General features: G+C 34.9%; 1 protein-coding gene across 1 annotated transcript in view; it reads right to left on the reverse strand.

The window, feature by feature from the left end:
* Positions 1-1,120: 1,120 nt before the first annotated feature.
* The window catches only part of LOC147064928 (uncharacterized), a 37,697-nt gene continuing 24,836 nt past the window's right edge, over positions 1,121-13,981 (reverse strand). The window contains exons 2-5 of the mRNA XM_085957443.1: positions 9,291-9,394; positions 6,805-6,966; positions 6,038-6,191; positions 1,121-3,338 (exon numbers count right to left, since the gene is read on the reverse strand). Of these exons, the coding sequence (XP_085813569.1) occupies positions 3,265-3,338; positions 6,038-6,191; positions 6,805-6,966; positions 9,291-9,371 (471 nt within the window). The 5' untranslated portion in view covers positions 9,372-9,394 and the 3' untranslated portion in view covers positions 1,121-3,264. The remainder of the gene's footprint in view (positions 3,339-6,037; positions 6,192-6,804; positions 6,967-9,290; positions 9,395-13,981) is intronic.

Raw genomic sequence — 13,981 nt, forward strand, 5'->3', positions numbered from 1 at the left:
GCTAGAGCGATGGCAAAGCATATGCCGGACATAATTCCTCCCGCAAATAAACGGATAAATCCTTGCAGAGTTTGTCATCTTTGTGCGAATACAAAAAAAAAGCCGAACACCAAAAAATATTCCAGATACATGTGTTCCGAGTGTAACGTGCCATTATGCGTGTATCCGTGCTTTAGAGAATACCATGAAAAGGTGAACTATTAAAATATTTAAGTGTTTCAAAAATACTAAAATGACCTACCTACATATCAGACGATGTTGAAATTTATAAATTAATAACATTTGAAACTATGTGGATTATGTGTTCTGTTTAGTGAATAGTGTATTGTCATGTTATCAAAATAAACCATTAATATTATCAAGTGGGGTGTAAAAAAGGATTTCTCATAATTTATTAAGTGGTCTGGGATTACGGTTGCATTAACTCTGAAGTTTTGAACATAATTCTGTCATCGACGCACTTGTCCGGAGCCGACACGTCAACAAAATGGCGACTGAAACGTAAGTCACACGCTTTTTCGTCATTCTTTATCATAATCAGGGCACGAATGTTTATTTTTAAGATCGTTAAAAATATTACGACTATTCATAATCACCGTTGAACACTTAAAATATTTTTGATGACCGTATTTGTACATGTTTGACTGACATTTATTGTGATTTATCAATACTTGAAATCATGACGCGCTCTATTGTATTAAAGCGGTATTCTTGACGCTTTGAAAGGGTTAAATCTTGTGAATTTATTCGTTGAATAAAAAAAGTGAATTACAAATAATTTTTGAATAGTGTCGCTGTGAAACATAACTGTTCAGCTTGATGCATAATTAACTGCAGATATACCGAGTACAATCCATCCATCTTTTATATGTTTGACCTTTAAACGTTGTCTTGAATTAAATCATAAAATCCACTCACCCATGCCTGTAGATCTTCAATATATTGTGTAAGTTTTGCTGATGTGGTTGCTTCTTCCGTCATCATATTTTTAGAAGTATTTTTTTAAATCAATTCTTCGGCCCGTACCTATTGAGGGAGGGGGGGGGGGATAATCCTTTTAGCCTTATCGTAAAGTGTTAATTAATAATTTCATTTCATAAGAAAGAATACAAAGAGCAAATTTATTTTACATTTTATTTAGAAAATATAATACATTTCAGCATACAAAACATTGAAAAGAACCCATATCATTCGGAGTCTTAATTATTATGCGTCTTACAGTGGACATTCATTGTGCATTCAAAAGCTGTGTATAAAAAACAATTGAAGTGTTGAAAGTCTAAGGTCCAAGTGCCAAAAAATTCTATAACCAGTTTTTTACTTCAATACAATCTATATGCCAAGCCGAATGGTATTCTGAAGGGTCTAAGTTATTAACTCTACCAGTTTTGTCACACAGATACATTGAAATATGGGCCTATGTGTCCCTACCTACATAGAACGTTTCAATATTGTCCATATTTAAATATTATATTCTTCCTTTGTTTACTGTATCTTTAGAATTATGTAAACTTATCATATTCTTCTGTAATTTTGTAAAAATAAAAATATAAGTTTTCATATATATATGGTTTTGTTCATTTTTTTAGTTATATATCAATTTCACATTTTTGGCACTTGGACCCAGACTTTCAACCCCTTCAATTGCATCGAAATGGAGACATCATTAAAGTCTAACTTTAGACATTATTTTAACATTATGTTATATTCAAATAATCCTACTCTCAAAAAATATAATCATTTTGTCAAAATTCAATGATTTTAAAACAGTTATAAAAATATGAAATATTACTTTATGTGTTCACCTACTCAAGTCATTAAACAGTGAGCTCATTGGACAAAAACAAATACAAACAATAAAATACTAGCAAAATGATTCAAATAATATTGTTGAGAACAGTATATCGTAAAATAATTTTATTAATGCATCCAAATATTTTCTAAAAATTTTGAGTGACAACAACACTTAAAGCAAAACTTAAAAAAGTAAAAATGTAAAATCGATACATTGTAAGATTTGCAATACGCAATAAGGCAACATGATCATAATATTATGTATTACTGGCAATATTAAATTTATATTAATTACTTAGGAAATAGTTCATATTAAAAGCACACTCATTTCTTTCTATGTCACTTAAATGATTTTTTTGCGCCTGCAGTTTACTTTGTTAAAATTATTTGATTGCGAAAAAAATGATTTTAAATTGTCACGAGAATTAACATGCTTATTTAGAAAATGTGACTGTTCAAGTATGGCAATAATCGATTAATTAACACAATTTGTCAGTTACCCTTCTACAATAATTGATGCTGAAAATTGCAAATAATAAAAAAAAATACAAGCAAAATTGTTGTAAAATATTGAGATGAGATGACAAAGTAATATTATGCACTTTATGAGAAGACCTTTGCATGAAGCCATATTATGAATAATTGTACTTTTCAATGCTGACAGTGTCATATCAACCAATGCTCATTTACAAACTTGGAAAAAATCTTAAAAATATAACGATGCGTCACAGATCTTTACAATAAAGTTAACAAAAATATAAATTATGTAGGCACCTAGACATGTGCCTATAAATGCGTCAAAAACTTCTGTAAATAACATCTCTGTTGAATAATAAAATTAACTGCATTGTCGCAGTTTTTGAATTTATATTGTACCTTGATTTGGTTTGTATAAGAATATAAAATACCCATTTCTAAATGAATATTATAAACTACAATGTATGTTTGCAATAATATTATATTGTATAAAAATAAAGTCATTTTTTTATAGTTTGCACTCCAGTCATTTTTATATTTAATACCGTTAAAAATCTGACTCAACCTCAATAAACTGAGAACATATTGTCAGTGTTACATTCTACAATAATCATTGAAAATAATTAAGGAAACAAATGTAGGTATATACGCACAGTTAGATATTGTTATTGTGAAGTCTTCTGGGAATAAGTCTGAACGACTTTACCCTTTACTGTAAAAGGTTCCGCCTTTTCTCGCCCCGCATTCCAACTGCAGTTAAACGTGCTGTAAATATTATTCAGTGAATCGGGGCCAGTTTCAAATTTATAATGACAGATGTCATTTCAATATGGTCTATTATTAATATTAAAGGCACAAAACAAGGTTTAACTATTATTTTGGATGGTCTGTTGGCCAAAGTAGTTAGCGTCGCATACGACAGAAAAGCGGGAAACGTAGTGAAGAACCGACCGGTGGAAGGCGCCAGGAACCCGCTGTCGTCGCAGGGAGTCTTTACACGTGTTGCTGTTCGGAGATCAGCTCCCTGGACAGACTGTGGACCACCAGGATGAAATATCCGTAGAGAGCTGCAGCAGACAATTCACATTGAAAATTTAATAAAACTAGTTTTATATTAAATTTACATAATAAATAGTAAGTTAAGGCTTTTGAGATGTGGCTGTACCTCAAATGGGGAGACACAAAAGACCGAGAAGTTGTGTAGAACTATTGGATGTAGAACAGGGTAGCATAAAATAGACAAATAACACTCCAGCGGTTGGTTGCTGACCTCTAAAAGGGGATGGCATGAGAGAAAAAAGACACAGTGAATATTGCAAATTATAAATTCAAAACATGAAACAGTAGAACCTCTATATAATGGACAAAATATGCGCTCAAATGTAAAAATTGTTAAAAACATCCTTTTAATGTAATGCATGTTTAAATCCAAGTGTCACCGCTTGTAAGCAATGTTCTGCGCATTATAATCATGTCATACCTCCCGCACTTGAATTCAAGTCAAAATGCAGGCGCTCTGCTCGTCGACTGAACGTGGCACTGATGTTTGCAACGCTGGTCGGTAATTCACATAAGCTGTGCAGCAGTTTTATTTGTTTACTCCAAGTGAATGGATGCATTAAATTTTTCATACCCACTAATAAATTTGTCAGCATGCACGTACTATGTTTTTTTATGTCATGTTGTGAGCTCTTTGGACTCGTAATTTGTCATATTCACTATATGAAGCGCCTAGTTTCAAAACCTCCAAAAACGATTTTACGTAGTTTTGAGAAAAACTCATATCTATTAAATCTGTAAACTTTATGCATTTATATATTTGATTCATACATTCTAAAGAGTATTTTGTTTAATGTCTTTTACCCATTTTTAACATATTTCACAAAGAAAATAAATTAAAAATCAAATGATTTTCATTTTAGAGGACTTTGAAACTTACCCATGATTTTAAAGGGTTCTGAAACTCACATATTATAGCAATGCATGAAGAAATAAAGACGTCTCGTGGTCATTTTTATCGGAGAAATATACATAATTTAAAAACACCTCGGATATACACCTACCAGAAGACCTTATTTTTTGAAAAAAATAGGTCCGACGGGACTTGAACCTGTAACCACTGGATTTGCGCCAGCGTGAATGTCTTCTTTATCCATTTCAGGGGTATTTGAAAAGCACACTTGACCATTTTAGCAGGTTTTGAAATTCACCCTAATTTTTGATCATACATATTGACGGTTTTTGGCATTTCTTAAAGCTCAATCTTTGGCCATCATATAGGTACGAGGGTGGGTCAATAATTCCTTAGAAAAAAGCATTAAAACAGTTTTGATTTTTGTATTTTTTTTTTATTTCTCAACATAATCTCCTTGGAGCTCAATACACTTGGTTAGACGTTTCTCAATTTTTTTTAAACCGTCAGAAAAATAAGTTTTCGGAAGGTCCTCAAAATAAGCATTTGTCCGATCGATGACTTCTTCATTTGAAAAAAAACGTTGTCCACTTAGCCATTTTTTTAAGTTTGGGAAAAGGAAAAAGTCACTGGGGGCTAAATCTGGCGAATACGGTGGGTGGTCGACCAATTCGAACTTCAATTCTTCAATTTTAGCCATTGATCGTAAACATGTGTGAACACGGGCATTGTCCTGATGAAAGAGGATTTTTTTCCTGTTTAAATGAGGCCGTTTTTCTTCAATTTTGTTTTTTAGCTGGTCCAATAAAGATGCATAATAATCCCCTGTTATTGTTTTTCCTTTTTCCAAATAGTCAACGAAAATAATTTCACGTGCATCCCAAAATACAGTAGCCATAACCTTACCAGCTGATTTTACGGTTTTCGCCTTCTTTGGACATGGTTTGTCTTCGCAATCCACTGCTTTGACTGTTCTTTCGTCTCGGGAGTATAGTGGTGTATCCATGTTTCATCTACAGTCACAAAGCGATGAAAAAATTTATCCGGATTGCGTTGCATGAGCGACAACAGGGCTTTAGAGGCCACCACCCTATTGCGTTTATTGTCGACTGTGAGCAAACGCGGCACCCATCTTGCAGAAATATTTTTCATGCCCAATTTGTCATGTAAAATAGAAATGACGCTACCTTTTGAGATCCCTGTAACCTCAATTATCTCACTCAACTTTAATCTTCGGTCACTTAACACCATATCGTGGATTTTATTGATCATTTCTGGTGTAGTCACCTCTACAGGACGTCCTGAGCGTGGTTCATCCTTTGTTGATGTACGACCACGTTTAAATTCATTTAACCAGTTATAAATAGTTGCAAGTGAAGGAGCAGATATGCCATGAACTAAATCCAACTCATTTTTTATTTCCTTTGCTGTTAACCCTTTTATATTAAAATGTTTAATAACAGCTCTAAACTCAATTTTCTCCATTTTCCACAAGCAAATTTTTTTTTTAAATGTACGAGAAACACACAACAACCCGACCAATCTGATTGAAACTTCGCAGCATACTGAATCGGTAGTGCCGCTGCATGAAAACAAACCGCTTACAGTACTAGTCGCGCCACCTGTCGGCTTTTCTAAGGACTTATTGACCCACCCTCGTAACAAAAATATCTATCTAAATACATATGTAACACAAAATTGTTCAAAAACAGTTGTAGGGGATTTGAAACCAGGTGCTTCATATAATGTAAAAAAATTAGAAAATAAATTCATATTAACATCAACCGATCATAATACCACAATCAATACAGTGAGTGGGAGGGAGCAAATAATGAATTAGAAAAAAGACCTTACCGACACCGATGAGACCGCCGACCAGGCCAGATCCTCCTTGGGCACCTTGGCCATTGACGATTAGGCTGATGGACTGCACCAGAGTGAAGAAGAAGTACATCACCAGACCCAGCGTGGACACAATCACCCAGATGTGCACGTACTTCTGTAACCTCTGTAATCACCATGTCCTCCATAAGATTGTGCAATGTTTTTTCATTCATATATTATGCTAGCCTTAAGTGCCATGCACAGTAAGACAAGGTCAAGAATGTTCCGTTATGTTACAATTGAGTGTGGTATTTGGCGCCATCCTCGGTTTGATAGAATCATAGTCTGATTTTTTCGATGGCTAACACTCCTTTCACATTGGCGTGAAGAAGAGCATGGCCCTTTTCACATTACACGGCGATGGTTAAAAACAGAAACGGTGCCGTATAGCAGCCGTCTATTGCCACTGCATTCACGTCGCCCGTATGGCCACCGATGACCAAGTGGTGTACGTGACCTAATGCACGTTTTCACATTAGACAGTTTTAAATCGTACGGTCGGTCGATTCATTAAAACCAAATAGCACAACACTCAACCACAAACTAAGCTTGTGATGGAAAAAACCATAAAGCATAAACCGTATAGTGTAAAAAGAGCGTGAACTTGTTTTGTTGCTGATTCGGATTTTTAGCGTTAAATTTTTTTCTGTATGGTTAAAACCAGAAAGTGTGAAATAAGGAAGAAAGATATTTAACTGCCTCCAAACGAGAATCGATTAAAAACACCAGAGACGTACCCTTCTGACGCCTATGAGCAGCATGATGGAGATGAGCGCGTGGATGATGCAAGAGATCATCACGATGATGTAAGATGCTTTGCTGGGGGCGTAGCCCTCATGGCCTGCGTTTCCGCTCACCAGGACGTAGATGGCCGAGAGCAATCCCAGGATGCATCCGATCTGAAATCACAGTGACACGATTTAGTATAAAGCGAAATTAAGTTTGCACCATTGATAGGTTTGTCATCCCTAAAGACAGTCTAATTCTGCACTTGAGGACAAAATGGCACGTTGTTTTTCCAATGTGTGTTTGATCTAGTGTATGGGTGGCCAACTCGCAGTCACTGGGTGTCAACTTGTGGCCTGTGGAGCAGTGAGAAAATAAAAATAATAATAAATCAAATCCTACCGCTAGATGTGCTAATTTCGCAAATTGGGATCAAATATTGGCTCAAGATTTTAAAAAGCACCGTGTGCTTTTTGCTGCATTTGCAACCCCATTCTCCGTAGACGTGAATTTATTACCGAGAAATTTACAAATGGAACATTGTGAAATATGTTGCGATGAACAGTTAAAGGAGAAATTCCATCAGGTTGGTTTGGAAGAGTTTTACAAAACATATTTGGGCAAGGAGAAATATCCTGCATTTTACAAACCTGCTCTAATGATGACTTCACTATTTGGAAATACTTACACGTGTGAATAGATTTTTAGTCGGATGAAGCATATCAAATCCCGAGTGAGACCACGAATCACTGATGTGCATTTGGAAAACTGTTTGCATGTAGGAACAACACCTCACTCGGTATCGATATTGATGCACTTAGTTCTGCCGCACAAAATCATACTTCTTACTAAAATTTCTTATTTTTATATTATTTTGTTTATTTTTTATTATTTAAAAAAAGTCTAATCTAATAAATATGTTTGATCCTCATTTATGCTTTATTTTATTAATATATATTTCTTTTTTGTTTCGTATAATAAAAAAAATCGGTTGTGCGGCCCGGAAGAAAATCTCATTTTTAGAATCTGGCTCGGCTGCTGAAAAGGTTGGCCACTCATGATCTAGTGCAATGATAGTCAACCTTTTTTTTTTTCGGGCCAAATACATATATTTGTAAAGTAACGCGGGTCGCATCACTACTGCTGTGACGAAAAAAATCATGAAACACCCCCTTTTTTACAAAACATTTTTGAGATTTTAAAAATTATGTGTGTTTTTTAAATTAATCGTGTGCAATAGCAACACTCACCAGATCTGATGTGGACCATACTGACAATCCTCTTCGGGTGTCACTATCTGTGCGTCAAAGTCGAAACGAATCTCAAGATATATGAAATTCCTGATAATAAATGTGTTTCGGGCCGCACATAAAAGCTTAAAGGGCCGCAGGTTGAGTATCGCTGATCTAGTGCAATCATTTCTAAGTAGGCTGTGATCTACTATCTAGTATCAATACTAAACAGTGATCCACTCCACTCACCCAATCAGGGACTGTTAGGGGTGCAAAACACCAGAGCAGGAAGATTCAGTGGGCAGTAATAGTCCGAAAAAACATTTTTAATGATGTTATTAAAAAATATATGTTATTCAATTAGAGAAAATAAACTTGATAAAAACACACAATTTTTTTCACGTCTTTAAATTAATTTGGAGGGGCGGCAATTTTGAGATGACGCCCGGGCAGCAGCCACCCTTGGCGCGTCCATGCTCCAAATTGTTCAACTTGAGCAAACGGATTATGGCCAAAAACACTTAAGTGTTATAAATTATATAAAACCACTAATCTTTCACTATACAAAGAAATAACTCGTGAAAATTATGAGTTTTTGGTGTACTCATTCCACTCATCGTCAAGTTAATCTCCCACTGTAACACAATTCTTAAGAATACAACGCTAAATACACACGTACGTTCTTGCTCGACAGTTTTGGTCGATCGAACATGTTGACTTCAAAGTATAAACATCGTTGCATCCACACACTCGAGCGGCTCCACACAAGACCTGTCAAAGCGTCTCGAGACGAGAGAGAATTACGGCCCTTAAATCTTTTTCGCATCGAACCTTTTGCTCGATATGGAACAAAAAAGCATCGAGCGAGAGGGTACACATGTAAATCATTGAGCAAGAACGTGCATGGGTACTTAGCATAAGAATAACAACATCATCTACCATTTACCAACATGGCTGTAGCACAGCATGCATAAGTGATGGTTTTTAGTATGCTACTACAGGGCACTAGTGACACATGGTATGCAAAGTGTTCTCTTCAGGGTAATTATTCCCAGGTAAAACCTAATATGACCAGGCTACTTTGGGATGCCAATATACTCTACTTAGCGAGTAAATAAATATTATTTCCACCAATAAAATTTTAATATATCAAAGTAATCAAATGACTTTCGAAAGTATCAGTGGACTCACTGTCCCCATTGATAAAACCATGCATATATATTATGAAATCGTTCAACTGAAGGCGGGTAGGTAAAAATACTCACAAGGTCTAGCCATCCGATGATGATGGAGCCGGTTTCCAGGGTGCAGCCGCAGCAGCATTGTTTGAGTTGCGGGACTTTCATGGTGAAGCACAATCAAAACACTACTGTAAAAACAAAAAATTGAATCATCAGCTTCTCTTCACATGTGCTTTTATATATTATAATTATAAAATACAAGCTGAAGTACCCGGCTTCGTACAGGGTCGCTTCTTGAATACATTTATCTTAGATATTTAAAAAATAATATTAAGTAATTATCTTTTTAATATTAAAATATCTGTGAATATGGCAATATGAAAGTAATTCTAATAGGAGTAAAGGTCAAACAAAAGAACACTAAATTAAAATCGAAACCAAAATATGCAAATGTTATTAACAGTATTAATATGTAGTAAATATTCAAAATTGGATGGAACAAAAAAACTTTGTATTCTATATAATACTAATTTAGAAACCTTCGCAGGTGTGCGCACAACAACTGACAAAATTTTCATCACAATCGGATGAATGGTATAGGAACGCATACGAATAGAAGATGATTTTCTAATTCAGAAATCTTCGTGGGCGTGCGCACGACAACTCACCAAAGTTTCATTGCAATCGGATGAATGGTATAGAAACGCATACGAATAGAAGACGATGGTTGCACTAATTCAGAAACCTTCGCGGGCGTGCGCACAACTGGTCAAAATTTCATCGCGATCGAATGAACGGTATGAAAACGCATACGAATAGAAGAAGATAGAATAGAAGGAAAAGAAGAAGAAAATGGTTATATCAATTCAGAAACATTTTCGGGCGTGAGCACAACACTTGATCAAAATTTCATTGCAATCGGATGAATGGTATAGGAACGCATACGAATAGAAGGAGAAGAAGATGGTTGTACTAATTAAGAATACTTCGCGAGTGTTGGCACAATTACTGAGGAAACTTTTTTTGCAATCGGATGAATGGAATAGGAACGCATACAAATAGAAGAATATAGAATAGAAGAAGAATATAGTTGTACTAATTCAGAAACCTTCACGGGTGTGGGCATAACAACTGACGAAAGTTTCATTGCAATCGGAGGCCACACGATCCTTGCCGGTGCATCAACTAACTAGCATACCTAACCTAACCTAACCTAACCTAACCTAACCTAACCAAACTGCATCGAGCCAGAATTACGGATCTTCAATCTTTTTCGGATGGTGCAATTTGCTCGAAGTCAAACAAAAAACCATCAAGCCAGATGGTACACACGTTGAGACATGTTGGAATGAGCGTAAAACCATCGAGCAAGAACATGCGTTTGTACTTACTATAACATGACAAACTAAAATCCATAAGTATTATTATTAACTATTGAAAATAGCATAATATTCATTAACGGTTATATGTAAATTGTATGTAAAACATTTCACCGTGGGACAGTTCACCCTGAGCTTTCTTATCGAAAAGAGATGACCGTATACTACACGGTCTTAAATTTTATTAGATTCAATATGAACATTAATTCAATTTTCATAGCTGATTTTGGCAAAATTCATGAATTCATGGATTCGAGAATGATAACCTAACCTAACAAATAATAAAGTATATTGGCTATTTTCAAAATATGTTTGCTGCTGGCTTCCTGTAAAGTGTAAACGGACAAGAACCGTGTTTTATTTAGACATGAATTTTATGTTAGTACTATACAACCCAAAGAGGTTGCACAGTCTTTAATATACGGCCATTTATATTTCTGAAACAACATTTCACGGTCAAGTGTGATACGTCCGAACTGCATTCTTATAAGTTTCCGGACACGTTCTTTAACACGTGTTTAAGTTTATCTCATATTTTTCCACACTCAAAGATATTTATCGTAGTAGATTTTTGGGTTTTCACCGTGTGTCCTTCTTCCTTCTTTACTCGACGTTTCGGGCTCGTTGCAGAGGCCATTATCAAGAGATATGTTTTATGATGAAAATGTAGTGTAGGTAATGTGAATGTAAACGTTGCTCTAAGAATGTCAAAAGGAAAATCTAAAAAAAAGGTAATCTGTCAATCGTTACAACCATGGATACCGGCTCAAATATTGGATTTTGCTGATAGTGCCGGAAGCCATGACGTTTTTAACCGTAATCCATCATCCCTATTAATATTTTCAGGGTTTCTATGGATTTCAATGGCCTCCTTTACCAATCGTGCGAAATATCCTTTATTCCGACCCAATATCTTGGTTTCAAATCAAATTTGTGTCCTGTATCCATCGAGTGCTCGGCAACTGCCGACATCGTGTAATGTTTAAGTCGGTATGCCCTCTCGTGTTCACTCACACGCTTCTTTACTGTTCTAGAAGTTTGGCCTATATACTTTTTTGGGCATCCGCGACAGCTTAACTGGTATACACCTGCCGAGTCCAAAGGTTGCGAGTCCTTTACTGGTCTTAACATATTTCAGACCTTTGTCGATGTTGAGAATATTGTTTCGATTTCATGTTTCCGAAGTATCCTGGAAATAGTATCGGTGGTGTTTTTGATATAAGGTAGATAGGCCCGGCCTTTGAACTGTATCTCTTCCTCCTGACTAACCGGGTTAAGGTTGATTTTGCTTTTGGTGGCTTTTTGGATCATCTTGTTAGAGTATCCGTTTGCTTGAAGAGCCTTTGATACTTGAGATATCTCGGATTTTAAATATGATGATTCGCAGATTCGCCGAGCTCTTGTCATCAATGTCGAAATCCAACCCATTTTCTGAGCAGGGTGAAGATGAGATGAAGCATGTAAATAACGATTGGTATGGGTTGGTTTTCGGTAGACTCTGTCCTAGAGAACCATCCAATTTTCTGATAACTTCCACGTCAAGAAATGGAAGAGCTCCATGTTGTTCAATCTCCATTGTGAATTTAATCATTGAATGTAGATTGTTTAAATGGGCCAAAAACTTATTTATAATGAACTCTTGATAATGGCCTCTGCAACGAGCCCGAAAAATCGAGTAAGGAAGGAAGCGCAGCGTAAACCAGTTCCAACTAATTTTATATTCCCTGGTTCTATAACATGTCTTAAGTTTATCTCATATTTTTCCACACTGGAGATATTTAGCCTGTTATAGCACATCCCGCAGGGTAAACCAGTTCCCATTAATATTGTGTTTCCTTGGTTTACCAAACAACAAATAAAATATTACCTACAAAGCTTGTTTACTACCCTGCAATAAATTGATAATTCTTATTATTATTGTTGGAAACTTATCAACTAAGTGGATTTCCTTGAAATCCAACTACTTATCTAGGTTCACATCCACAGAACAGATAATAAATAGAATACCGATATGCTATATTCAATATGACGAACGTTGAAGCAGGGTTTTTGAATGTGTGAGTGTCCTGCGAAAATGAAGCAAGCATTATGCACGTGCAATAGTATGTGTAATACACCAACATTAAATGAGCGTAAATGCATAAACCGAGAGCAGTTTTCAATATTAGACGTACAACGTATTCTTGACATGTGTGTAAGTTTAACCCGGATTCTACCCATTGGGTATTTCAGTTCCCATTATTTCTGAGTTCCCTGTTCACATCCCATGGGCAGGTACTTACTCGAAAAATAGGTCTACCTACTTACTTACCTTCTGAGAAGAGAATAAATATGTACAGATAGATAAACAGGTATTATAACTGATTATTATCATGGATCGAAATAAAAATTAAATATTAGTAGGTATAGATAAAATATAATATAAGATATAATAATAAGTGTAGGTAGGTAGGTATAAAAAGGATTTCAAGTTATTTATAGGTACACATTTATATTTTTATAAAAATCAATGTTTTTTTAAATAAATAGGTATAAAAAATAATAAAGTTTAAAGTCAAAGATAAACTTACAATTGTAAAAAAATGTGAATTTGTCACAGGACCCCATCTTATTATTATATACATTTTATTGTCATATTTATTATTAAAATTTAGTTTATTAAGTTTTCTAAGGTTAACCGAAGAGATTTTTAACTAATTCATAGTTTTAATATTTTTTATATTCATTTTAAAAAACATCGATTTTTATAAAAATAAAAATAATATTATGTGCAACTTGAAATCCTTTTTATTTATAAGTATATGAAATTTTATTTAGGTATGATAAAAGGCGGTCGATCTCAATATCTGATATTTTAAGTATATACCTAGTTTTGAACGAATAAAACGGAAAAAAATAGGCGATACAAGTGAGCCGATGAATAAATTTGGTGGTCGGAGGGGGGGGGGGGGGGCGCCCGCTCATTGTTACAAAATTATAGTACCAACATTTTACACTAAAATAAAGCATCTAGGCAAACATTTTATTTTATAATACGCGTTGTTTTTTTACTATACAATACCGGAAGTCGGAACACAAATTCTACATGCGGTACTGTTTCGAGGTAGGTATTCAAATTTTCTGTGGTTCTATTCCATGTTTTTATACTTTTTATACCTCTTTTAATATCGTACATGGTTACGGTAACTAGTAAGTCGATAATTTAGGTATTTAGAGTGAATAGCGGATTATGTGTCTATATCTAGTATAATATAAATATGTATGCTAGAAAAAAAATCAAGATCTATATAACATGCGTATAAATCAGAGAAATTAGAATTATGCCAGATTTTAGAGGAAATGTCAAACTTTAAATTGCAATTAAGTACTCCATGGCATGATTTTGAAACTTACTAA

The sequence above is a fragment of the Rhyacophila brunnea genome, unplaced genomic scaffold, assembly GCF_057557595.1.
Source record: "Rhyacophila brunnea isolate RB1 unplaced genomic scaffold, BYU_Rbru_1.0 scaffold_7, whole genome shotgun sequence".
Taxonomy (NCBI): domain Eukaryota; kingdom Metazoa; phylum Arthropoda; class Insecta; order Trichoptera; family Rhyacophilidae; genus Rhyacophila; species Rhyacophila brunnea.